A 15,635-nucleotide genomic window follows, 5' to 3' on the forward strand; every position below is an offset into this window, starting at 1 on the left:
TGTAGGAGCATGAAAACTGTGGTGAATATGAAATGAAATGAGAACCAGCCCCGCAGCTATTGTGGATTCGTTTGAACTACTGGACTCTGAGCAACTCACGTAGAAGGAAATATGTTCCTGTATTTTGATGTATCTGTTCTGTGTGTTTCAGTCCCGCAGTGAGACCTGAAAATTGCACACCCTCAACCGGGGGAAAGTCCGGCACCACCACGCACAAGATTTGTCTGGTGTGCTCCGATGAAGCTTCAGGCTGCCATTATGGAGTCCTCACCTGCGGAAGCTGCAAGGTCTTCTTTAAAAGAGCAGTTGAAGGTGAGGAAGTCTTGGACACTAATTCACACAAAAATGAAAATTATGTCATCATATACTCACTCTCATGTCGTTTCAAACCTGTATGACTTGCACTTTTATGCGAAACACAACTAGATTTTAAGTAAGATTCCCCCTCTGTCTTTTCACTTCAAAGTTTGATAAAAGTAGTCCATGCAACTTATGTGTCATTTTCCAATCCTTCTAAATGACAAAAGAAACAACCCGGAATTCAAGTGGTTTTTCAGCAAAATTCCTGATGTCTGTTGCGTGTTCATGAGAGAAGCTTTGCTCGCTCTTACTCAAGCTTTTATCGTATGCCTTAAGCAGACTTACTGTACAGGAATATGACACATAAGTCTAACTAAAATATGTTATCTGTTTGTGCCTGATATAATACTCTCTGCCCATCTTTACCTGATTAGTTAAAAATCAGGGACCAGATGCTTCATTCATGATCTTCTCACTGCATGTCTCTATTCCTGCGACTCATACTATGAGTCATTTGTCTGTCAAAATGCTTTTTTTTCCTGTTGGCATTCAAAAGAAGTATCCCTGCAATATTGCTCTAATGCATACAGATAGCTCAAATATGATTTTAAAATAACGTGTATATTTGTGGAAGGAAAACAAGGTTAAATTCATGCATTGTGGTATTTTTAGAGCTGGTGAACTCCATAAACCACTGTTGCGGTTTAACTTTGAGCTTTAAGAGACAGAATTGACCTAATCAAACTGATATACAGGCAGATGCACAATACATACAACACAATAAATAGAGACCTCTGCAGTACCTGAAATAAACAATGTAATTAAATTATTTACTTTCTTAATGAACGTTATTGGTCTAATTGTGGATGATTCATCAGTGCACATTATTCAAAAGAAAGAAATGTCTCCATAAATGTAGCAGCTTTCTGTAATTGCTATTATTCCATAACTGTATTTATACTATTACAAAAATAAAGCATTTATGAACCAGTACATGATGGTGGACCCCTGAGACATCCTATCTAATTCACACTTAATTTAATTCTCATAGGGCAACACAATTATCTGTGTGCTGGGCGGAACGATTGCATCATTGACAAAATCCGCCGGAAGAACTGCCCTGCTTGTCGTTTCCGCAAATGTCTCATGGCAGGCATGAACCTGGAGGGTAAGTAACTAAATTTTGCAGTTATGTAAATTTACCAGTGTGTCCCCAAATATCAGTCCATTAGGGCTGAACGATATGACTACAAAAATTATATCTTGATATATAAAGTGAAGCGCTGCTGGCTCGTGATGCCCCCCAAGTCTCATACTGTGCCCCGTAAATTGGCTTGTCTTGCATGAGTGAGAAATGGAACTATAAAAATCCTTAGGAGTTTCACTCCACTGCATAATGCTTCCCATTTCTGCTCCGCCAAAAAGCTGCCCATAACTGCTGGTGTCGGATCAGTTTCTCCTACCCAAATCCAAAGTTTAGGCAGGAGTGGGACAGGAAAAGCTGAATCTAGGTCAGCAGATGCGGTCAACTTTAATCGCTTGCTGCATGCATCCTTAGAGAAAATGCAATCATCTTTTAAATAATTAGATATTTATAAAACAAATCTTAAATAAAATAAGCATAGTGAGTGGAATACAAATATTTAAGAAATTAATGTATCATTTATTAAATTGAGTTCATCCAAGTTACATATCCATATTTACATTCAAAAGCTCCGAAAAAAACTTTTCAAGTTGCCACTTTCATTGTCTGTGTTCTGAACGGCGCAAATAATGTATTCTTAGGGCACTTCGAAGGGAGAACAATTATGGTGGCTATGCAGTAGGGTTGTACCAAACAAAATTTCTAATAAGAATGACTTAAAATGTGATCATCTGAATGGAACACACCCATTGTCGGCGGGGATAGCATACAGTATGATGCCAGGTTCAAACATATGGGAGGACAGTTCTTTATGTTGGCTGCCATGCCGATGGGAAAAAAACATGCATTACAGCCTTTTGCAGTTTAATAATCTCATATGACCATATCACTATTCTGATGTTATTTTAATTAACTGTGTTGCCCTGAATAATCATGAAATTAGGCTGATGACACACTCTTTAAGAAACATAGTGGCCAAATGAAAAACGCATTAAAATCATTGCGATATTTATGACACTGCTTAATTTTATATCACCAGCTACATCATCATAATTATATAGCGAAAATTCTATATATCACCCAGCCCTACTGTCCATATTTGTAACTAATTTAAAATTCCAGCAAGGTATAAAGTGTTTTAAACTGTTTTTAACTTTCCTTATCCACTTGTAGCCCGTAAGACCAAGAAGCCCCGTCCATCCGGCAAGGTAGTCCTTCAGCAATCGATTCCCGAGAATACACTCCCTCCACTGCCCGAGGCACGGGCACTGGTGCCAAAACCCATGCCTCAGCTGGTGCCAACCATGTTATCTCTACTGAAGGCCATCGAGCCAGACACTATCTACGCTGGATACGACAGCACCCTACCTGACACTTCCACCCGCCTCATGACCACTCTGAACAGGCTGGGTGGCCGGCAAGTCATCTCTGCGGTCAAATGGGCCAAAGCTCTGCCAGGTACAACATGGAATTTCATTCTAAACAAGGGTGCTCTGAAGGGTCATGTTTTTAAGTGTGATGTAGCTCCCTAGTGTGCCAGCAGGTCAGGTTTAAAGTGTCATGAACCCACTCAGAACCAATTGTTCAAACCTTAGACTGAAAAAAGGCTCATGGAGTGGGCATGTGAAAAGATGTAAAATTTGGGGGGTTACAGGGGCAGGAAGGAGGAGAGGACGTGAGTATCTCCATAGCCTCTTCCAAACACATAAACAAGAGAGATGGATGAACATCACATTATGAGTGGCGATAAAAACTAAAGAGTTTTGGGGCACTTTGCTGTAAATAAATCATGGGACAAAAGTGTGAAGAGTGAAGACGATAGAACAGTTTGCATTTCTGCTAAACGATTTGGATGTTTTGTCCAAGTGAGAACAGAATACAGAGCAGACATTACCATCAAAACATTTATTCCTACAAGGAGTGTTTCAGGTTAAATACAAGTTAAAGTCTATTGGCAGCATTTCTGGCAAAATGTTGATTACCACAGAAAATTATTTTGACTCATCCCTCTTTTTCCAAAGAGAAAAATCACACTCAGTAAGGCACATAATGAAAATAAACGGGTCCAATACACAAAAGTATAGCCACAATTCTTAAGCATAATGCGTGTTAACGTGACTCTAGTGTGATAAAATTGCTTACTAACCTTGTCTGTGTCAAGTTATCCAATATTTCAACTCCATTGTCATGATGACGCAACGCCGGAAACCATGTAAACGTAAATCCTGGAAGATCCTTTCACACAATGTAAAGAATACAAAAAAAAGAACTGACATGACGTTGAGTTTTCAGTTTATATCATTGTCTTCTGTTTTTGAATAATCCATCGTGTTATCCTGTTTATTATCAGTGCTCTGTCTAACAGCATCTCCTCATAAACCGTACGTTTGGAGTGCGAGTAGCAGAACTGCAGCCATGCGTGCACGTGCCGGTCCAGTTATGGACTGTTGTCCATTCTGACAAGTGATTTCATTCTCATTGCGGTGTTCAGTGTAAAAGTCCCCTCTCGTGTCTGTTCGGCGAGTGCTGTTGAAGTCTCGCACCTTCCCAGAACAGCTGTTACCTCCATGAGTCTGAATTCTGCTCTGTAATGTGAACTCATGAATGAGGCAGTGCCATTATTGGATGGAAGTGTTCTTTCTCATGAATATTGTGGAGAAGTGCTCAAACTCTACTGACATACATGTGTACTGTTCAACCAATCATAACATAAGAGTTTACCTCATTTTTGTGACGTTGCTTCAACTTCTGTTTTTAAACTGGAAGACCGAAATGGCTCATTTGAAAGAAACAATAAGCACTTTCCCCTTCACAGTAAACTCTCAAAAAAGTGTTTTGTGGTTTTATGACCCTTAAAGCTTAGTGTGCTCCCAGTAAGTAAAGGTACACAGAACGGATATTTGATACTATCTCTTCTGGATAACATCACTAAATCTACAGTAAGAATTAATACTCAAAACATTTACAGTTGCAGAATCTATTAGAAGATTAGCATTATTAAAAAAAAAAAATAGTAGAGATAAAAAAAAAATTACTACTGCGCTGCAGAAGCTACATAACAGATTCCACAAGACAAAATAATCAATGAAATTACCCAAATTGTTCAAAAGTTTTTTTTTGTTATTTTTTTCATATGCTACTGTCAGCACAGAAAATGTTTTGCTGTTGAGCATGCTTTAAGAAAACCTCTGTTTTATTCTTCACTTTTAGGCTTCCGAAACCTTCACCTGGATGATCAGATGACCCTCCTGCAATGCTCCTGGCTCTTCCTCATGTCTTTTGGATTAGGCTGGAGATCATACCAGCAGTGTAATGGAAATATGCTGTGTTTTGCTCCAGACCTGGTGATTAACCAGTATGTATCTCATTTAGCAGTCCATCGGCTTTACCAATCCCCTTCACTTTTGGCAGTTTGACTGCCCATATAACTCCAAATAACAACAACAAATATAAGTGTTTCACACAAATGAATGAGGAAGCTCTGTATGTGTCTACAGAGAGAGGATGAAGCTGCCGTACATGACTGATCAGTGTGAACAGATGCTGAAGATCTCCAATGAGTTTGTCAGGCTGCAAGTTTCAAATGATGAATACCTGTGCATGAAAGTCCTTCTGCTGCTGAGCACAGGTGAGCTCCTTTATTGCTAAAATAATTCCATTTACAATGTAAGTTTGATGAGAATCCAGATGAATGGCCTCAATCCAGTCAGATTTAATTTAGTGTATTCTTTGAGCAATGATTGTTTCAAATGAGCTTAGTCACAAAGCAATATAATAGTTTATGGGAGCAATGTTTTACAGGGAATGATGGAAAAAACTTGTTATTGTCCTTTTGTGGTTTTTCAGTGCCGAAGGATGGTTTGAAGAGCCAATCAGTGTTCGATGAGCTACGAATGTCCTATATTAAAGAATTGGGCAAGGCCATTGTGAAGAGAGAGGAGAACTCCAGCCAGAACTGGCAGCGATTCTATCAGCTAACTAAGCTACTGGACTCCATGCATGATGTAATTTATTATTTCCAAAATAATCTACGTACATTTTTGTCTTTTCATTGCATAAATGTACATTTTTGGTTTAAAGACAACATAAAAATAAAAATTGACCCTGTTTACTTTCTTAATAAATCTTGTTTTTATTGTATATTATTCATCAGTCCATGTTCATCCATGGAAACATGTTTGTATTTATTATTTTTCATAAATTCTTTCATTTTTCTGCCGATGTTACCACGTAAATGTATTGTGAATTCTGTTTCACGTTGTCTGCAAAGTTATTATTTGTTGTATATTTTATATTTATTAAATATATATATATATATATATAAAATATGCTATATTATTTATATTTATATATACTGCATACTTCTAATATATTATTAATATAAAATATAAAGATATATAAAATTAAATATAGATTTATCATATATACTGTATACTAAAATATATATAATCAATATAATATGAATTAAATGTATGTTATAAAAAAGTATAAAAAATACTTTCTCTGATTATTGCTTATATAATGTAAAGCAGTGTGTTCAAATTCCTAACGTCAGTTTCTTCGCAGATGGTGGGTGGACTCCTGAACTTCTGTTTCTACACCTTTGTGAATAAATCCCTGAGCGTGGAGTTTCCCGAAATGCTTGCGGAGATCATCAGCAACCAGTTACCAAAATTCAAAGCTGGGAGTGTCAAACCGCTGCTCTTTCACCAGAAGTGAAGCTCCTCCCAGCAGCAGGACATGATGCCTTAAATGCTCACCCCGTTCCGTCTCCCCTCTCCACCCGCAACAGCAGACTTAAGGAGGGAGTGCAGTGTGCACTGCAGCATGGGGAGAGTGAATGGCGGGGACTGTATGCAACCCAGCACAGAACTCCATTATTGATGAAAAAAAAAGTGGAATCAGAGGAAGAGACGGGTAATTAAAGCAAAGAGGTTCTAAAAAGCTAATGACATAACTGTTAATCTTATGGATAGTGACAGATTATCCCATACATGTTGTCTCAGGTGTTTTGACTTCCAGCATAAACAATTAATAGAGGAAAGCTAATTCTCTAAGGTCACTATATGTAGTTTCAAACGCCTTTTATTTTTGGAGCAGATGCAGAGCCACAGCACTTACAGTACAGTTCAATATGCACAGATTATTTAGTACACATATTAACTTTTCAAAACATGGTCTTTTATGTCAAAATAGAGACTTTTTAACTTCATCTGATACAAGTGTGAAATAATTTCAATAATATGTACAGTAATAATGGCTTCAGCTTGGTTTGGAAATCAAATACATTTTGTATAACAGCATATCTTTACTGTTTTAAACGTCATGTCGCTAACTGCTAAAAAATTACATTATATATATATATATATATACAGAAAAGGGAAAATGTGCCTTTTTTTTTAGCTTATTTTTAGCCGTTTTCTTTACCTGTCCACACCAGACATTTTGCATCCGCTGCGTTAGGACTTCTTCATAGTTGATTGTACTTTTATACCCAATTGCACTTGTAATTTTACAAATGGCTGTGTTCATTTTTGGCTGCTCGGTGATCTGTTGCGTGAACTAAAGAAATGTATCCTTATTGATATAGCATAGATATAAGGAGTCTGACGATCGGCATTCTTTCTATGTTGGTTGGACGTCAGTTGAGAAATGCAATTTGAGCACTTTCACTCCTTTTAAATGCTTTAAAAAAGCTGGTTTAAGTTTGATTTGCAGAATTATACTATATGTAAGAAAGCCATTTCTTATTAATTTTCACCCGTTAATTCATATAGGAATTATGTAATGTGAATCCTGTCTAAGAAATGTTTTATGTTTTTGTGTGTTGTCTTTGTTCCTTCACTAGTAGTGCAGCAGCATTACACAACCAAAACAATGTATGCATTTAACATTACATATAACACTCTGGTTTAAGGTGAATGTTTTTTTTTTTTGTCCCTGATAAGGAATAAAACACAATACAATCATACATAGATACACCAAACATCACAACTCAGGCCCGATTCAATTATATTTTCAGTATATTTCTATTACGGCAGTATACAGTACTTTTTTTTTTTTCATCAGGTGGAGACTAATCCATCAAATTAACCTTGTTTTTTTTTCGTTCTGAGTGCTAACGATCTTTGTTGGTTGAGTGATACTGTAGTGCAGGAGCAGGGTTAACTCTGGGAATTTTTACTCACCTGTAATGATGCAATCTGTTATTTCTGTGCCAAACATATACTGATTTTAATTTGTACAATCTGAAACTGTGTCTTAACAGCTGGTATACATTTGAGAGGCGTAAAAAAAAAAAGATTAATATTTTGAATTTCTTCTGTGAAAGTGTAATACTTAAAACAAACAGATGATAACTCCAGCTTCAACCTGCTTAGCATTGCATTGTGTGGTACAGATTTAGAAATCGTTAATCTCAAATTCAAATCAATATCCGAGCAGTACTTTTCACACTTTGCTCTTCCCTTCCTACAGATATATATATGAATAAAAAGATGTATTTACATGAACTTTTGCAATGTGTCTTATGAAATGTTCTGTTAGACCCTATTGTGTCAACAGTGAAAGATGGGAGGGGAGTGGGTGGGGCATGTATTTTGCTGAAGAGGATTTGTAATGCAATGATTCAGACTCTCTTATCAACAATTGAACATCTGCTGTTTTGCCATATATTCATTCATTGAGAGTCAGCGAAGGCAAGATTTTAAATTGCATGAAAAAGTATTTAAATTATCTCTCTCAACGATTTCATTCACATAAACACTTTCATCTTTTTTGTATCAAGTTTGAGTAGAGCAGTATTTTAATAAAGCTAATTGATTATTAAAAATCTGTCAGTTTTTAACATTAAAACTATGCACAATTTAAAAAAAAAAAAAAAAGAGGTTGGGGTGGCAAGCTGCATTTTGTGATGACAAACTTTCTGTTGCTCCCGAAACCAAACACATTAACGACCATTCATTGTATAATGCAAGGCCTAAAATAAAAGTCCTCCACTGTAAAAGAGATTAACAGCTGTTACACATTACTGTAGTTTTCCATCTCCTAACAACAAAACAGTCCATCTCCAGCACAGTGTACTAGCCTTGAATTAATGATGTCCTGTTGAGACCCAGCAATTCCTTTTCTTTCTTTTTTTTTTTTTACTATAGTAGACATACATACAGTGCATCCGGAAAGTATTCACAGCGCTTCACTTTTTCCACATTTTGTTATGTTACAGCCTTATTCCAAAATGGATTAAATTCATTATTTTCCTCAAAATTCTACAAACAATACCCCATAATGACAATGTGAAAGAAGTTTGTTTGAAATCTTTGCAAATTTATTAAAAATATAAAAACGAAAAAAAATCACATGTACATAAGTATTCACAGCCTTTGCCATGACACTCAAAATTGAGCTCAGGTGCATCCTGTTTCCACTGATCATCCTTTAGATGTTTCTACAACTTGATTGGAGTCCACCTGTGGTAAATTCAGTTGATTGGACATGATTTGGAAAGGCACACACCTGTCTATATAAGGTCCCACAGTTAACAGTGCATGTCAGAGCACAAACCAAGCCATGAAGTCCAAGGAATTGTCTGTAGATCTCTGAGACAGGATTGTATCGAGGCACAGATCTGGGGAAGGGTACAGAAAAATTTCTGCAGGGTTGAAGGTCCCAATGAGCAAAGTGGCCTCCATCATCCGTAAATGGAAGAAGTTTGGAACCACCAGGACTCTTCCTAGAGCTGGCCGCCCGGCCAAATTGAGCGATCGGGGGAGAAGGGCCTTAGTCAGGGAGGTGACCAAGAACCCGATGGCCACTCTGACAGCGCTCCAGCATTTCTCTGTGGAGAGAGGAGAACCTTCCAGAAGAACAACCATCTCTGCAGTACTCCACCAATCAGGCCTGTATGGTAGAGTGGCCAGAAGGAAGCCACTCCTCAGTAAAAGGCACATGACCGCCCACCTGGAGTTTGCCAAAAGGCACCTGAAGGACTCTCAGATCATGAGGAACAAAGATTGAACTCTTTGGCCTGAACAGCAAGCGTCATGTCTGGAGGAAACCAGGCACCGCTCATCACCTGGCCAATACCATCCCTACAGTGAAGCATGGTGGTGGCAGCATCATGCTGTGGGGATGTTTTTCAGCGGCAGGAACTGGGAAACTAGTCCGGATCGAGGGAAAGATGAATGCAGCAATGTACAGGGACATCCTTGATGAAAACCTGCTCCAGAGTGCTCTGGACCTCATAATGGGGCGAAGGTTCATCTCCCAACAGGACAACGACCCTAAGCACACAGCCAAGATAACAAAGGAGTGGCTCCGGGACAACTCTGTGAATGTCCTTGAGTGGCCCAGCCAGAGCCCAGACTTGAACCCGATTGAACATCTCTGGAGAGATCTGAAAATGGCTGTGCACCGACGCTCCCCATCCAACCTGATGGAGCTTGAGAGGTCCTGCAAAGAAGAATGGGAGAAACTGCCCAAAAATAGGTGTGCCAAGCTTGTAGCATCATACTCAAAAAGACTTGAGGCTGTAATTGGTGCCAAAGGTGCTTCAACAAAGTATTGAGCAAAGGCTGTGTATATTTATGTACATGTGATTTTTTTAATTTTTTTTTTTATACATTTGCAAAGATTTCAAACAAACTTCTTTCACATTGTCATTATGGGGTATTGTTTGTAGAATTTTGAGGAAAATAATGAATTTAATCCATTTTGTAAGGCTGTAACATAACAAAATGTGGAAAAAGTGAAGCGCTGTGAATACTTTCCGGATGCACTGTATATGGTTGTTAAAATGTATTACATCATGCATGATATTCTGGGATAATATATTTTATACATTATGCATCATATACATTTTATATAACAGTTCTGATCTTCGAATTTGATTGCAGTATTTCAAGAAAGTTGCTGCAATGTCTGGGACACTTCACTATTTGTATCATTCCGCTTGTCTGTGTTTGCTGCATACCAACAGTGTTGGGTAGTAACTGATTACATGTAATATGGAGTATGTATTAAGATTACAAAAATCAAGAATTTGTAATTGTATTAAATTACATTTTAAAATACTCAATCACATTACAGTTACTTTTTTTAAAGATTACATGATTACATATTAAGGCAACAGCAGTAAATTGTTAATTTATTGATCATCCTAATCAATCCACAATAATTTCATCAATCTTTTACATTTTTTATTCTAAATCAGCACACTGCTGATACATGTACAGTAATAGTACCGTGCATAGACCGATGTATAAGAAAATATTATATTTGAACAATTATATTAACTCCAAATAAAATGTACAAACATTAAAATTAGTATTTGCAAGAGCTGTAACTGAAAGATCTATTTTAAGGTGAATACATCTGCCATTCCCACTTCAGCCATTAAGATAATTTTAATGTTATTTTAAAATTAAGAGGTCAAATAAATGGATTTAACAGTTGTTCTTAACTTTTTAATCGATTAATGTGCAAATATTAGATTTGTTTAGTTGTTGAAGTATACAATCCAATTCCAATCGAGGATCTAAAAGGAGGCAATGTTAGTGCTTAAACACAAGATATTTTTTTGACAAACATACAAAGTAACCAGTGGAGTTGCCATAGAAGTTACATTTATTAAAAGTTACTAGACAAGTGTAAAACATATAAATCACAAAAGCACTGTGAAGCACTATCTCATACTGAAATGAATCATCTACTGCTACATTTGGCATCATAAAATATTAACCAGATCATCGATTAAGCGCATTATAATATGTATTCAGATGTGCCTGAATGCTGTATTCATTTTCATTATACCGAACTGCTATAAATCTAGGCTTACATTTTACATGATAACTAATATTTTGGTCCTCTTCATGACAGCAATTTGAAACAAGTATTCTTAACTAAACTTAAAAAGGACCCAACAGTTGTTCTGTGTTTTTGTTCTGTGTATATATCTTAAAAGTGCATGTTTATAACGTCTGATATCACTCTCTTCTTGAGTACCTTTATATACAGTACATCCTCTTTTGTAATTCACAAAAGAAGTTCAATTACTCGATTTACTCACAAAGTAAAATTACAACTTTCCCACAAATTAAGAGAAAACGTACAGAAACAAACTGTGCGACTGGGAATTTTACAAAACAAACTCTCTGATGGCATCACTGTTTATTAGAATTTAAAGGTGCACTCAGATTTTTTATGTCATATTGGATTTACACTGACACCTAGGGGCGTGGATGCAGCATCATTCAAACAAAATAGTTTTCAGTTAACGATGCCATTGTAGAAATTCAGTATTCACAGTCAGCCACGATATTACCATAATTTAATCCATGAGTGAAAGTTTCCAATAACAGGATGGTTACTGAGATTAAGCAAGTAGTATTTGGCTCGTCATGTGATCCTAACATGGCAGCCCCATGATGGTACCCTCTCCATGTAGAATAAAACAGTTATTATAAGGTTACTGACATGACTGGAGTCTTCATCTCATGTGAGTGGTCATGATTATTTACATATGTTTCAAAATTACAATTCATTTCTTTAGGAGCAAAATTGAGTGCACCTTTAAAATGCCAAACACATGCACATTAACTGCAGAATTTATGCATATATTATGACTGCACTTGAAGCACAGATAAATGACTGGAGAACAATTCAGATCCTTTAGTAAAAATGCCAATGTAATTAGATGCATTATGTGAACAACAGAGATGCGTATGAATTCATCTTTGCTCTGCCGTTTACATCCTGAAGATTCAAAAACATGTCGTCAGCTTGCTTTGAGTTTGCATTTTCCAATTATCCTGAGGTTTAAAATCTATCATCAGATTTTATTTTTTTATTTTTTTAATTAGCAACAGAAAATACTTTACCTACATTTTAGAATTATATATTCAATCATCAATTTTTGAAATACTCATTTTTATATTTTAGAACAATCTCTTTTGATTAATCTTTTACATTCTTATCACATACGCTGGCATTACTGCACACACATAAACATGCATGTAAAACCAGTGAATCGATTCTTTTGATTTACCTAATAGATAAAAAGAACTTGGGTTCGAGGAAGGGTCGACATGGAATGATCTGCCATGTTGCGAACTCTGGAGTAGTTGACAAACCCCCGGAAGAACAGCAGGAATCCTGGAGGGATTAAAAAAAAATAAAAACAACACTTAATAGTGTGTACAACAATTAAAAAAACAATGTTCCACCATTTTTAATTTCAAATAAATTCAAGAGAGAGCAAAGATAAAAATAGAAACCATATGCAGTATTCTTCAAGCAAATGTACACTCACCTACAACAAGGAAAACCCACCACAGCCAGTACTGGCCGTCAAAATATCCAGGGAAGTAGGTAGAATACTGTTTCAACCACAGAAACAAAGAAAGTGAGTTGCTCATTCTCTATTACATTGCAAAAACATATTTTACTAAAACACGTATTCTAACTCCTTAAACTATCACAGTTCTATCCAGTTTAAAGGGATTTAGATGAGCCATGAATGCTTAATATTTAGCAGAATATGAAAAATTTTTGGGGAACTGTATAGAGCAATTATTGGCTCAGTCTAAAAATGCAGCACTGGCATCCTCTCGTACCCTGACAATCAGGACCCATTTAACCAGGGAAAGTCCAAACCCAGAGATGGCACCATAGCGGCCAGCGGCAGAGGTGGTCAGACAGAAGGACAGGAAAAAGCCAATCCAGTTAAAGAGGAATGCCACTGGGAATGCAAAGGAATACATCCATTAACACATCTGCTGCAGTTGTGTCCATATGTAAATCCATCAATTCAATCATCCATCCAAAAACCATAACGGAATATGACATTTTTAAATCAGAAGAATTATTAGCTTTCTTTTCATTCTTGAAGCAAAATTCACACCAGAGTAAACAGCAGGACATATTAAATAAAAAAGATCTACATTAAAGTTGGAGTTTCAACCAGGAATGATGCAATAAGTTCTATTTCTTCCATGTAAATCAGAGTGAAATCTCATACGCCCACTCCACATATTTTAAACATCAAATACAGTATGTTCTGACTATCTGTGAATTTGTTGCATCACACTGTGTTTTTGCTTTCAGTGTGGACAGATAAATTACTTGCTGCTAGTTAGGACACAGTGTAAACATATTTAGCAGATTTACAGTTTATATTCATTCTCTTTCGGGAAAATTAACCAAAAAATGTGATGACTCAATTTTTGCATAAATAAAAGTTGTCCAATAAGATGCTTTTCAGAATGATAATGTTCCCTCCCACCTAATAATACCATGTGGTCTTTCAAAGGAAAGATGTCACTGTATGCACTGTACACTTACTGAAAAACGTCAGCATGAATATCCCATCATTTCCAACCCGCAGTTGATCTGTATCATGAAAGCCATCCCTGGCAATAAAGTCCTCATCCTATAACAGATGTGCAAGTAAGAATGTGTCAAAAGAGTAATCCATCGACTATTATTAACCAAAATGAATCACAGATGTGTCACAAATCTTACCCTGTCAGTGACGAGGGGTACAGTGGACTCTACTTTGCTCCTCTCGGCCTCATCATATGATGGCAATGATGTGGCAACATTGTATGAGGGGGGTTTGGGGTACACTTCATCCTCTTTGTACTCAAAAAAAGCTGCAGCAAAAATACAAATACAAAATCAAGCACCGAGTAAAAGGATTATGAAACATGACAGCTGTAATTTCAGGCCTGTAGTTGTTAGGCAATAGGCTGTAGATGTTACCTGCGTTACTTGCTGCAATGGTGCTGTATGGTGGAGGAGCATCAGTGGCTTGTTGGATCACCTCCCCTGTCTCCTCCTCATTATTCAACTACAGACAAGAAGAAAAGAGCTGGTGATATTTGAAAAAGTTATATTTATGTAAGTTAATACAGAACATAATGAAATTATATTTATATATTAAGTATAATATAAAACTACATATATTCAAAATAAATGTTAAAATGTATTATAATATAAAACTATATATATATATATATATATATATATATATATATATATATATATATATTCAAAATAAATGTTACAATGTATTACATATATTTAAAAATATTTAAATAATAAAATTACATTAAATATGTTATTTTTTAAATAAAAGTTTCATATAAAATATTCAAAGTACAAATAATAAATGTAACTTAATAGTTAAATAAGTAAATAAAAAGTTGAATAACAATTCTATACACTCGTATAAAAATCCATATTGCATTTAAAATAAATGTATTATATAAAATATAAAATATACTTTGAAATATAAACATTTAAATAAATAAAATCAAATAACACACATTATATTTACAATAATTGTCTTATATAAAATATTAAATATATGTATTATATAAACTATTAAATATAATTTGAAATATTAAAATATATAAAATAAACGAAATTGAATAAAAACATTATATGTAAAATAAAAGTATTGTATAAAATATTAAATACATGTATCATATAAAATATTAAATAAAAGCAACTTAATAGTTAAAAAGTAACAATTAAAAACACTATTAAAAATACATATTACATTTAGAATAAACATATCGCAGAAACTATTATATATATATATATTACCACGGGTTTGTTTACGTTTTATATTAAATTAATAAATTTGAATTAATAAATTCAAAATGATTTAATCAGTAATTTTATCAATCATAAAATAGCGCTGATATTCTATTAATATAAAAGTAACAATGAAGAGCCATTTGTTTTTCCGGTTTGGTAAAAGAAGGCCGCAGAAGTAGTAAGGCGGCTAACCAGCTAATTAATCTAACTTTAACCGCGTCTCTCCAAAAGCACATTATAATCCAGAGCCAGTGATCAAATTATTAAGCATGTCCCCAAAATGATCGACGTTCGAGAAAAACAAAAGCCCGATGTGATAACGAAACAAATGAGCTTCATCATGCTGTTACCTGCTGATATCCACTCCTCTGATCAGTCATTCTTAGTTTTGCGTCGATCTGTTCACTTAATCACTCATACAGAACAAATGATTAAACATTAAACGTTTGCCAATATTACCAACCGCCCCTCTCTTTAATGGGTTTGATTGATGTATTTTCCTGTCAAGACAGATTGCCAGTACCAGGCTAATCTGTAGCCCAAACAATGGCGAATGCTCATGCTCAGTCGGGTACAGCGTCAGTCTCTA

At 35.6% G+C, this 15,635-nt stretch overlaps 2 protein-coding genes across 2 annotated transcripts in view; one reads left to right on the top strand and one right to left on the bottom strand.

Annotated features, from left to right (window-relative positions):
- Positions 1-7,956, top strand: part of LOC127418358 (glucocorticoid receptor-like) — a 28,354-nt gene extending 20,398 nt beyond the window's left edge. Inside the window, exons 3-9 of the mRNA XM_051658951.1 lie at positions 152-312; positions 1,352-1,468; positions 2,618-2,902; positions 4,655-4,799; positions 4,942-5,072; positions 5,291-5,448; positions 6,011-7,956. Coding sequence (XP_051514911.1) covers positions 152-312; positions 1,352-1,468; positions 2,618-2,902; positions 4,655-4,799; positions 4,942-5,072; positions 5,291-5,448; positions 6,011-6,163 — 1,150 coding nt within the window. The 3' untranslated portion in view covers positions 6,164-7,956. The remainder of the gene's footprint in view (positions 1-151; positions 313-1,351; positions 1,469-2,617; positions 2,903-4,654; positions 4,800-4,941; positions 5,073-5,290; positions 5,449-6,010) is intronic.
- A 2,938-nt stretch (positions 7,957-10,894) lies between these two features.
- Positions 10,895-15,635, bottom strand: LOC127418366 (NEDD4 family-interacting protein 1-like). Its single transcript, XM_051658973.1, has 8 exons — positions 15,397-15,635; positions 14,204-14,291; positions 13,964-14,094; positions 13,784-13,871; positions 13,057-13,181; positions 12,753-12,819; positions 12,489-12,595; positions 10,895-12,196 (listed from the first exon to the last, which is right to left on the bottom strand). The coding sequence occupies exons 1-7, from the start codon at positions 15,424-15,426 to the stop codon at positions 12,489-12,491; spliced, it is 636 nt and encodes a 211-aa protein (XP_051514933.1). The 5' UTR covers positions 15,427-15,635; the 3' UTR covers positions 10,895-12,196.

Source organism: Myxocyprinus asiaticus, chromosome 27, assembly GCF_019703515.2.
Source record: "Myxocyprinus asiaticus isolate MX2 ecotype Aquarium Trade chromosome 27, UBuf_Myxa_2, whole genome shotgun sequence".
NCBI lineage: Eukaryota > Metazoa > Chordata > Actinopteri > Cypriniformes > Catostomidae > Myxocyprinus > Myxocyprinus asiaticus.

Bases quoted from the DNA above. Each gene is read 5' to 3' on its own strand.
- LOC127418366 (XM_051658973.1), bottom strand. From the start codon at position 15,426: ATGACTGATCAGAGGAGTGGATATCAGCAG. The intron at 13,872-13,963 runs GTAAGATTTGTG...CATCTGTTATAG, and splicing joins TACCCCTCGTCACTGACAGG to GATGAGGACTTTATTGCCAG. The intron at 13,182-13,783 runs GTAAGTGTACAG...TTGCATTCCCAG, and splicing joins ATTCATGCTGACGTTTTTCA to TGGCATTCCTCTTTAACTGG.